Source organism: Ranitomeya variabilis, chromosome 5 (genome assembly GCF_051348905.1).
Source record: "Ranitomeya variabilis isolate aRanVar5 chromosome 5, aRanVar5.hap1, whole genome shotgun sequence".
Classification (NCBI taxonomy): Eukaryota; Metazoa; Chordata; class Amphibia; order Anura; family Dendrobatidae; genus Ranitomeya; species Ranitomeya variabilis.
Genome location: NC_135236.1, coordinates 463,280,474 through 463,292,756, shown reverse-complemented (window position 1 = coordinate 463,292,756; position 12,283 = coordinate 463,280,474). Strand labels below are relative to the sequence as shown.

Genomic DNA, 12,283 nt, shown 5'->3' with positions numbered 1-12,283 from the left:
GACAGGTTCCCTTTAAGGATGGACCTAGATCTACTTGATGCCTTAATAAATCTAGCTATCCAGTAACTCCCCGCGAGATCATAGCTAAACAGGGCCCCCAGGGCTAACACCTGGACTTTAAGAGTACTCGTGGATAGACACATTTCAAGTCCTTTCTAACGGAACTCTAAAATCTGACCCATCAGTACCCTCCCCCCGATGTCACAATTTGAGGTGGACAAAAACATTTTCCAGGTTCTGGTGTATATTTTGGTTGTGACCACCTTCCTACTCTTTAGAAGAGTGGCTATCAAATTAGGAGAAAACCCTTTTTCCTCCTCCGCAATGACCTTTCAAATTCCACGCCATCAGCTGAAGCCCCGTCACTCATGGATGCAGACTGGCCACGGTGAGAGGAGATCCGGGAGCTCCAGTAGCACCCAAGGCTCGGTGATCAACATGGTCATTAGCCATGAAAATCATGCCCTTCTGGGCAAAACGGGGCAACAACAATAATCCTTGCCCTGTCTTCTCTGACCTTTCTCACTACCCTGTGGCAACAGAAGAAAGGGGGAAAAGCCTAAACTAGCTCGAAGTTCCACCTGATCAGGAAGACATTCACCACCAGTGGTTTTTCTCTGGGCTTGAGAGAACAGAAATGCTTCACCTTTCTGTTCTTTTTGGTGTCGAAGAGGTTTATGTCCAGACAATCCCACATCCGCACAATCTTCTCGAAGATAGAACCATTCAGTACCTACTCTCCCTGCCTGAATAGGTTGCGGCTCAAAAAGTCTGCTCTGATATTTTCTTTTATGTGAAGAGCAGTAAGTGATAGAAAATAGTTTTCCCCTACTTGAAATAATCGATCTGCCACCTCCATTAAGGGTCTGGACCAGATTCCCCCATGGTGGCTGATGTAGGCCACCATCACTTTGATTGTCGTGGAGGACTGACATGATGACCCTGATGTTGAAGGTTATCTAATTTACTGGATGGAAGAAAACTCTCGTGAATCTCTGAATCTAGAATTAGCCCTAGGAATTCATGCACGTTAAGGGGCTTTAGGCACAATTTCTTAATGTTCAAAAGCAACCCCAAGCGTTCCAAGGTTGCCATTATTATTTTTTTTTTTAATTGCGTCGAGCAATGATCAGCTGACATACCTGCAATAAGAAAATCATTCAGGTAGGGAATAATCAACGCATTGGTTTCATAAAGATGAGCCATGACCTCTGCTACCACTTTCGTGAAGACCCGAAGGGCAATGGCCAGACCAAAGGGGAGAGCTCTGAACTGAAAAGGCCTAATTGTGCCTTCTATGACCACCGCCACCCTGAGGAAACACTGGTGTTCCACAGTTCCACAAGTACGGGCACATGATATTGGATCTCAAGGATGCGTACTATGAAACAGTTTTCAAAGATAAGCTTTATTGCTGATCTAGTTGACTCCATTTTGAAGGGGCGTACCTTGAAGAACTGACTTAGAGCTTTCAGGTTAATAATAGTTCTAAAGGAGACGTCTGACCTCCGAATCAGAAGAAGGGGGAAATAAAACCCTTTACCCCCTTCAGGTAAGGGAACCCCAGCCAGGACAGCTTTACGCAACAGCTCCAGGACCTCTGCTTCCAGGGCTTGTTGTTCCGTGGAGGAAGACCGAGAAGAGTTTGTCATGAATCTGTCCAGTGGGATTGAAAGAGACTATCTTAAGCCCTGATGTTATCAGGCAACGAACCCAGTCACTATTGGATATTCCACTCTAGGCAGGGTAGAAGGTCGAAAATCATTGGGGTGGATTTTTATGCTCCCACGAGGAGCTCCCAAACCCTATCTTTCCTCCTTCTATCATGCCACTTGGCTCAATCCCTGGAAGGCTTTCCACGGTTAAATTTTCTCCTACTGAATGGACACCTGTAGGAGGGAATCGACAGACTGGGAAATTTCTTTTTTATCGTCCCATGCCGTCTCCAAGAGGCTCGTTTAGGACCAGTCCAAACAGGTACTCCCCTCGGATGGTATAGTGCAAAATTTAGACCTGGCCTGAATGTCCCCGGGCCAGCATTTCAGCCACAATGCTCTCCTGGCTGCATTTGAGAGGGCCGCAGATTTTGTTGCCAACCTGACCAAGTCAGTTGAGGCATCTAATAAGAACGCTGCGGCACCCTGTATCATTGATAATTAATCCAGAATAGTCTCTCTAGAAGTCTTAATCTTCAATTGAGTCTCTAACTGATCCAACCAGATCATCATAGTTATAAAAACTTGATTCCAGCTCACCCAGTTGCTCTATGCTTATCCACCTGGGGTTCAGACACCGGCTTCACCCTGGTTTCACATCAAGGAAAATAGAAAAAAATTGGAGTCCAGCTCAACCGGACTGAATTTCCTTTTCTTTTTCTATTTATTTTTCAAAAGAAAATATGGTGCATACATAAGAAAAATTTACATGGTTGACATGACCCAGTCGAAGCGTTTTGACTGCACTAGGCAGTTTTACTCATGACTCATGATCATCATAGACCTAGCCGTACATGTAGACGCTACCGCTGGCCTTAGAGCTCCTGCCGACATGTCCCAGGTGCCTTTAAGGAAGGTGTCTGCCTTTTTATCCAGCGGGTCCTTTAAAGTTCCCATGTCCTCAAAGGGTAGAGAGGATTTTTTTTTGATGCCTTGGCCTTGGCTGCATCAAGTTTCGGGGACTTATCCCAAGAAGTTGACACTGGGTCGCCAAAGGGATATCTGCTTTTAAACGCTGGAGGAAGGGACCTTATCTCTCTGGTCTCTTCCACTCCCGTCGGACCAGAGAGTGGATTTTATCATTCAAGGGGAAGGATCTGCGCTTCCTCTGGTCTAGTCCCACAAACATAACATCCTGAACAGATCACTCAGGTTTTGTCTCTATCCCCATAGTATTTCTGACCGCTTTCACCAATTTATCCACCCGATCTATGGGGAAACTGAAGCAGCCAGAGTCATCCTCCGATGGAAGAAGACGATGGTGAAGATGACCTGGTAGAATTCTAGCCCCTAATAAAGTCAGTAGCAGCGTCCGATTCCGGGTACCTAGTCTTCCTTCTTTTTTCCTTTCCCCTTATAGGTCTCTCCTTGGGACAGGGACATCATGGACTCCTACACCTCCGTCCTAATAATTTCCCTTAGACTTGTAGCAAAAATTAGGTGTCTCCTCTGCTATCGTCTGCTGGATACAAAAACTGACATAACCTCTTTGGATAGAGGGAAGACCTGCAAAGTGCACATTATTTTGTTCACTTCTTTACCTGGCAGAATCAGGAGAAAAAGGGGAAGACTACATCACCAAGTGAACTTTCACAAAGATCACTTACCAGTGAAAATCAAATGAATAGGTACTGGATTAAGGAGGTTGGGACACATCTCAGCCGAAGGACTTTCCCTTGGAGGCTGCTGTCCACGATTGTCCGCTCTGCTGGAGCTCTTCAGACTGGACCTTTCTGCAGAGTCTAGACTCTCACTTACACGGCCACTTCCCACACATCACGGGGTCGTCGCCGGGATGCACGGGGCTTCTGACCGAGCAGCCGCTGCTACTATACAGGATCTGCAGCTCACCTAACGCCATCCTTTCAGAACAAGGATTAGGCCCAGAGGTCTGTGCATGTGCACTTTTTAAATGCTGGGCACATCCCCCATCCGATACCCCCGGAAATCCGGGGTCAGCAGGTCCCCTGGTCCAAAGCGCCATTTTGGAACCCTTCCCCAGGGCTCACCAGTAGTGCCCCCGGAGTGCCCCGCCCCCCCGAAGACCGCTGGTCATTATGCCGACGGATCCTGACATCCTGGCTACGCCACAGTGCCCGCCCCCAGATGCGACACCACTGTGCCCCGGCAACGTCACCACGGAACCCTATAGCCGCGCCATCATGGCACGCCCTGGCTATGGCACCAGACACACCCTGCAGCTCCGCCCCAAACATCTCTGGACATGCCACCGGGCCGGAAGTACTACAGGACTTGCCGCACGACATCAGGGCCAGTTGCTCCAGAGCACCACACACAGGAGACACCACTGGCAAGCTCCAGGTATACTCACCTGTCTTCAGGCGTCGACCATCCGGAGCTGGTAATCCTCCCCAGACACTGCTCCACCTGATCCACTCACTATTGTGCGGTGCACCCAGGACCAACTGTGGTGCTTCCACGACCCCACACTTTCCTGAGGCAGGGGACCCCCGCTGCCTGAACAGACCGGCCGGGCCTGGGAATCCGATAAATCATTTACCTTCACAGGTATGTCTGAAGAGGTTCACCCGGCAAGGACAGGAAACCAACTGGTGCGTGGGAGAGATGCCACACTTTTATGTCTGTAGGTTTCCTGACCTTGAAGGGTGAATCCCCTCTCTTGTGGTGCTGACATGGAAGACAGATTAAAAAACTGATTTCATCAAAACTACAGAAAGCATCCCAGTAAGTGACATATCATTGGAATGGGGTCTCTGCCTCTCCATCATGCTGCTCTCAGTTGGGGTAGTAAAACCCAGGTGTCAGATTCCCTTTCAAGATAACTGGACAGAAATACACATGTGGGCATCAATATACTAGCACAACAGGGAAGAACTACACCAACTAAGCATTCCGCCAACTTGTCAAACACGGGACTGAGAAAGAGGCACTTACCTGAACCAACATCTTCTGCATCTTCTCTGCTAACCTTTCTTCATTAGGAAGCCGGTCAGGATCGACCTTCATCAGCTTTCCCCAATCTAGAGTTGGTGCCATCTTGATAGGCTAATGTCTATGACAAATAATTACCATTACATATTTTATTATCATCATGTGACTAAAGGATGGAGCAAAAGGTTAATAAGGCAACTTTAATAAATGACAGAAGGTGGCATTTGTACATGTCCTGAAGTAATTTTTGTTTATACTAAGAACATGAGGGGGGATGGGGGGCAGTGCTTTTCAGAGTCTATCACTTTAGTGCTCATCTAAAGGTGATCATGCACATCAAATGAACATAGGCGAGAACCAATGATCGGAGTGGGACCAGCCAGCCATCCAGTGGCAGATGTAAGGGGGAAGAAGTATTGTGCATGTTGAACATGTTCAACATGCCTGACCCTCAGTTCTTGTGAGAAATATGCAAATGCCTGAAACCTCACTATTAAGAAAAAGTGCACTCTTGGCTTAGAATAATAGTACTTCAGGTAGTCAGGAAGAATAATTGTTGGCTGAAAGGACCTTTGAAGACAGCCAGCTGAGGTGTATAGCCACCCTAAAAGGAATGTAGCTCAAACTTACAGAACATTCACACTTGGGAAAGTAAATTTTGTCCCTGAACACAGTTAGTATAAAATAAACTGCACTGTACCCCCCTTCCAGTATCTCCGCCTCTACTCCCACTCTCTGGCACTGACATTGACATCATATCGACACTGCTGCGGGCAATCAGTGAAATCAGCGGCCCAGCCAGTGTACAATTCTGGTCAAATGTTTTAAGATGAACACAAAGTTTGGTTATAGGAAATCCGTCACCCCCTTGGATGCACCTAAGCTATTAATATGGGCAAACAGGTACTTGAATACTTAACATAGTCATACCTGTATGCCTCAGATCTGCGGTCTTGTTTTTCAGAAATCATCTTTTAATCCTTTATGTTAATCCGTTCTTCCAGGCTTTGGGGCGTATGGTGTTGGGAAGAAAACTTTGCCTCCAGTCTTCATTTCCATGCCTGTCGTCTCCCATCAGCGTCACACATCCCTGTGACGACTAGTGGTTATCCCGCGCTCCACGCGCCTACGCCCTACAATAGCGAGGGCGGACTATCGCTACTTCAGGGCGCAAGCGTGGGACAACCACTAGACGTCACAAGGCCCCGTGATGCTGATGGGAAACAACAGGCACGCAAATGAAGACAAATGAAGACAGGGGGCAGAGTTTTCTTCCCGACACCACACGCCGCAAAGCCTGGAAAAAGGGATTATCATAAAGGATTAAAAGATGATTTCTGACGGCCAAGACCGCAGATATGAGGCATACAGGTATGACTATGTTAAGTATTCTAGTACCTGTATGCCCATATTAATAGCTTAGGCATGTCCAAGAAGGTGATAGATTCCCTTTAACACAAAGTCAGAACTCAAACCCAGCAGCTCTGGTGCACCAGGTCCCAACTCTTCACTTTGAGCTATTTCAGCTCGCTGGACAGTTCCTTGCTAACCCAGATACTACTACCTGTGCAATTCACAAATAATCTCCTGATTGAACACCCTACTTAAACCTGGAATTGCACGTCCTTCATTGCGAGCTTATTGAGCTCACAGCCTTTAGTCAAGCTTTCCTTTCACCTACAGCTTCATCCAGTTTACCAACCTCTGGCTATTCCTGACTATGCAACATGCCATTGCTGCCGCTAGTGGTTGCAATACCACTACTCCAACCCACGTCAGTCCATAAAACAAAAAGTTTGCTACTTCAGTATTCTAGTCACATGTCTCGATGGTTATTGAAGTACAATTTACCGCATTTCATACGTTTTTATTCTTTGTTTGACAAATACATCAAGTAATATATAGAAACAGTGTTGACCCTAATTTTTCAAGACTTCAGTATTTCACCCGGACATGCTTCATCACAGAAAATAACTTTACAGGAAGTATAGAGATTGCACTGCAGAGAGCTGTGGTAGAGTTATTTCCTCTAATGAAGCCCCTTCAGGCTGCTTGGGCCATCTGGAAGAATTATTGATCAGAGAACGAAAAGTGTGCTCTACCACGAGACTTGTGAAATACCAGTACACCGTAAAGCATCCTTCGTCCATTCACGTGAGGTTGTTTTCTTCCCAGGGAGTGGGCTCACTTACAGTTTGCCTAAGAACACTACCATGAATAAAGAGTGGTATCTTATTATCCTCCAAGAACAATTTCTCCCAACCATACAGGAGCAATCTGATAAAGAACAATGCTTTTTCCAGCAAAATTGAGCACCACGTCACAAGGCAAAAGTGATAACCAAATGGCCTAGTAAACAAAACTTTGAACTTTTGGCTATGGCCAGGTAACTCCCCAGATCTCAATCCCATGGAGAACCTGTGGTCAATCCTCAAAAAGCAATGGATAAACAAAAACACAGAACTCGTGATGAACTCCAAGCACTGATAAGACAAGAAAGGGGTGTCCTCAGTCAGGATATGGCCTGTGATATCAAGCATGTCAGGGCAAGTGGCAGAAGGCTTGAAAAATAAGGGTCAACACTGTAAATATTGAGACTTAAACTTGATGAAAGTGTAAAAACTTTTAAAACACTTATAATTGTGCTGTTGTGTGACCATAAAAACATTTGCAAAAAAAAAAAAAAAAAAATACGGTATCTAAAATCTCTGAAGAAGCAAAGTTTATGAAAAATAAAAAAACAGCGGCAGAGACTCAGTGCTGGTGAACCCAAGGAAAGCCACTACAGCATGGTTTGTTTGTTTTATAACCCCTGAGTAATGGAGCTAATTTTGAACTTAATGACCAGGCCAAATTTTACAATTCTGACTACTGTCAATTTATGTGTCAATAACTCTGGAACGCTTCAACGGACCCCAGTGATTGCAAGACTGTTTTTTCATAACATATTGTATTTTATGTTTGTGGTAAATTGAAGTTTATATGATTTGCGTATACCGTATTTATGAAAATATCGAAAATGTGCCAATTTTTTTTTAAATTTGCAATTTTCAAACTTCAAAGATTTATGCCCTTAAATCAGATAGATACAGTGCACAAAACAGTTAATAAACAACATTTCCCACATGTCTACTTTACATCTCCATCATTTTATTAAACAATTGTTTTTTTCGTTAGGCCGTTATAAGGTTTCAAATTTGATTAGCAATTTCAAAAAAAATTTCAACAAAATTTACAAAACCAATTATTTAGGGACCACATCACATTTTAAGTGACTTTGAGGGGCCTATATGACAGAAAATACCCAAAAGTAACACCATTCTGAAAACTGCACCCCCAAAGTCCTCAAAACCACATTCAAGAAGTTTATTAACCCATCAGGTGCGTCACAAGAATTAATGCAATGTGGAAGGAAAAAATGAACATTATACCTTTTTCATAAAAATTTTACTTTAGCCCTACATTTTTTTACTTTCACAAGGGTAACAGAAGAGAATGAGACACAAAATTTGTTGTGAAATTTCTCCTGAGAATGCAAATACCCCATAAGTGGGGGAAAACTACTGTTTGGACACACAGAAAGGCTCAAAAGGAAAACAGCACCTTTTGACTTTAACGCAAAAAAAGCTGGAATAGAGAGCATTTTGGAAACTACAGCCCTAGAAGATTTCATCCAGGGGTATAGTGAGGAATTTGAACCCAAAAGTACAACATAGAATTTAATAACATTAGGTCATCATATTGAATATGTCGTCATTAGTGTTGAGCGCAACGGCTCGCTACTCGAGTTTGCACTGGGTGCTCGGCTATGAACAAAGTATCACGGGATGCTCAAGCAACATGCTCAACTATCCACCCCGGATGTTTTGCGGCTGCTAGACACCCACAAAAAAAAATGCAGGGATTGCATGTGTATAACATGTTTTTTGGTTATCGAACAGCAGAAAAACATGCGGGCTGAAACTTGAGCATCTGTGATACTTGGTGCACACCCAAGAACAACAATGCAAACTCGAGTAGTAAGCACTTGCGCTCAACACTACGCTGAACACTAGTTGTCATTCCGTTTAAACTTTTGAAAAAAAAACAACCCTAACAATAAGTCCAACCCTAACCCTCAACCCTAACGGCAAAGACGGAAATAAATAAAAATGATAAAATAATCTTAGTGGATGACATGGGGGAGAATGACATACTAATTTATTGGTTTTTGATCACTGTGATAGGATCTGTTGCTGGGTGCTGGCTGACAGATCTTGGTGGGTGCACTGTGCATAAGTCTGCCATTTCTTTCACTAAGAGGAGGTGGAGGGCCGGGTGACGGAGCAGGAGGGACAGGTGGTTGGCGGAGGTACCGGGGGAAGCTTAGGGACATCATTTCTCTCTCCTCTGACATGTAAGGTATATCATGTCAGAAGAGAGAGCAATGTATTGAATAGTGGGCACACTTATTTTTACGTGATTGCCATTATTCACTGATTGACGACAATCACGTGACAGGGGACTGGAAAATCCAGCAGTGATTGTGTTCTCCAGGGTCTCAGCTACCACCCCTAGCTGAGACCCCGAAGATTTCTGGACTGTGAGGGGTGCTATACCCTTATTCCCGTTAGATGAGGGAATAAGTCCCCTTAGCGGCCGCCATTTTAATACGTACTGGTGGTCATTAGGGAGTTAAACAAACTGCACTCACAGGTGAAATGTAATTGAATGGGGACAACCACTTTAATGACATTGGCTGTATGTCGGGCCTTTGTCCTGAAGCAGAATATATTTGTAGCCATTTAGATGCATCCCTGATTGTATTACATAATGGATAATCAATTTACCTACAGTCATGGCCAAAAGTGTTGGCACCCTTGAAATCGTTCCAGAAAATTAAGTTATTGCAATTACACATTTTGTTATACACACACACTCGTTTTGTGTGTATTAGAACAACAAAAAAAAACAAATGAACAAAGGCAAATTGGACAAAATTTCACACACAACCCAAAAAAATGAGTCGGACAAAATTCTGGATGTTCTGAATGAAACTGACAATTTTTGTATAATGTTGTGTGAACCTACCCTAAGCAATAGCAGGAGTTAGTGAAAAATTCATGGGGTTGGACAAACTTGTCACATAGAAGCATTCTGGTCAGTATTTCACAAGTCCGGATTATACAGAGCTGTACTAGGACAGGAATGGGGCATTTTCTGGACCAATATAAACTTCCTGGGCTCAAATTCAACTAAGGACAACATCTCCTGTACAAGGAGATTGTATGTTCTCCCCGTGCGTGTGGGCTTCCTCCGGGTACTCCGGTTTCCTCCCACACTCCAAAGACATACTTATGAGGCTCACAAGCTAAATCCTTATGGGGACAGCAATATCCATGTCTGTAAAGTTCTGTGGAACTACTGGCACTATATAATTGAGTAAAACAATAATATTACATATGGACAAATACAGATTGTTTTCTGTATTATGCTAAATTATACAGTGCCATTAATTCCACAGTGCTTTACATACATCATCACTGTCCCCATTGGGGCTCACCATCTACCGGTATATTCCCAATCAGTATGTCTTGGAGTGCTGGAGGAAACCAGAGACCCCGGAGGAAGCCCACACAAACACAGGGAGAACATGCCCTCTGCTTGCATGCTAGATTAGTACAATTCCAACTGAAAAAAATGCCCGATGCCCAAAAAAGGTTGGTGTTCCAGCTTCTGGCTAAAAAGTTCAATTGTATTAGATCATTTAAAACTCAATTCCATAATGCACAAAGCAGAAAAAGGATGTGTTTTGTACACTGTCCTCTGTTTTTTGTCAAAGCTTGATGGGAAAATGTTCCCAGCAGCCCTAACTCTCCAGATGGATGAATCCAAAGGGGGACAAGGCTCACATGATATACTAATTATATATAGTACAATATTAAAAAGTAAGAAATAAGAATGGGAAAAAGGAAAAACAAACAAGAAACAAACCAAATAAACCATGATTAGTAACGAAACCTGACTTCTTGGAGCGGGTTTATTGATCCATCAGAAAACCAAGTTCTGAGATTGAAGATCCAGAAGGTTTCTCTTCCTCCCAGCCGTCTCCTTGTATCCCCCCCATGCCTGGGTCTGCCCATCAGTTAGAGTCCGAGTGCCTGAATAGAAGACGCCGGTCGCTGTTGGCGAGAGATGAAGCGTTTACCTGCAGGAGCGATCCGTCTGTCGGCACTATTAATATTGGAAGTGATACGGTGCTGAGTTATATGGACTCTCGGTTTGTCCTTATAATGTTATGAGATAGGGAGCATACAATAGGGTATATTACGGATTGGGAATTACAATTAATGTACTGGTTAATATAAAACGAAGAATGATTAGAATTAGAAAATGGAGCACATTGAAATGCATGCTTACAGGTTTTACAATAAAAAAAAAACAGTTATGGCGAAGCCAGGTTGTTTTCCAATGACAGGATCTAACAAAACTTGGGGAGCAGATATTTCACAAGGTCGGAGCTTTTGTAGCCACAATATTGTAGCCCGACTAATACAGAAGCTAAAATTAAGTATCATCTTCACATAATACAGGTGATTTTTTATTATTTGTCTGAATTGAATTGGGGGCTATACTGTACAGACAAAACCGCTATGGAATTGCCAGGGTTTTTTTTTTGTTTTTTTCTTCAGGCATGGCTAACAGTATTTACCTTAAGTGGTTTCCTTACATGGAGGTGGTGTGTCACGGCGCCTCTACGCGCCGCCGCTTCTGCCGCCGCACCTGCCACTCACCTTTCTGTTCGCCGACATACTTACCTTACCCGGCGCGCTCCTGCGGTGTAGGCGCGCCTTCCGGTCTCTACTCCTCCAGTCTCGCCGCCGGTCCCAGGCTCCCGTCGGGTGCGCGTGCGCACTCCTCTCTCCAACTCCTTCTGCGCACACGCACTTGCTTCCTCTGCTCTGCAGACGCTCCGTTCCTCCTCTCTCTGACTCTGGAGGATCTCGACCCGGAAGTTCTGCAGCACTCGGTCTATTTAACGTATCTCCTTCCTCTGCTCCTTGCCTGATTGCCATTTGTCCTCACTTGACCCAGGTCCCTCTGTGCTTTGTTCTCTCCAGTGCGATACTCTGTCCGTTCTGTGTCTACGCCCTATCCTGTCAGTCCTGGCCATCCGCCATATCCTGCTTGTTCAGTGTCTCCACCATATCCAGACTGTCCGCCATACCCTGTCCGTCCTGTGTCTTGCCATATCTAGTATGTCCTGGGCATTCGCCATATCCTGCTTGTCCAGTGTCTCTGTCATATCCTGCTTGTCCAGTGTCTCCGTCATACCCTGCTTGTCCTGTGTTTCCGCCATATCCAGTCTGTCCGCCATATCCTGCTTGTCCAGTGTCTCCGTCATACCCTGCTTGTCCAGTGTCTCCGTCATACCCTGCTTGTCCTGTGTTTCCGCCATATCCAGTCTGTCCGCCATATCCTGCTTGTCCAGTGTCTCCGCCATATCCAGTCTGTCCGCCATATCCTGCCCGTCCTGTGTCTCCGCCATACCCTGTCTGTCCTGGGCGTCCGCCATATCCAGTCCACTCTGTGTTTCAGTCACTGTCACTCCACCTGTGTCTCCGCCACTTCCGCGTCTTTCCTCTCGATCCAAAAGATCTGACATGGTGGCAATG

General features: G+C 44.8%; 1 protein-coding gene across 1 annotated transcript in view; it reads right to left on the bottom strand.

The window, feature by feature from the left end:
* Nucleotides 1-12,283, bottom strand: part of CEP290 (centrosomal protein 290) — a 284,715-nt gene that overhangs the window by 270,673 nt on the left and 1,759 nt on the right. Inside the window, exon 2 of the mRNA XM_077265451.1 lies at nt 4,632-4,749. Within this exon, the coding sequence (XP_077121566.1) occupies nt 4,632-4,733 (102 nt within the window). The 5' untranslated portion in view covers nt 4,734-4,749. The remainder of the gene's footprint in view (nt 1-4,631; nt 4,750-12,283) is intronic.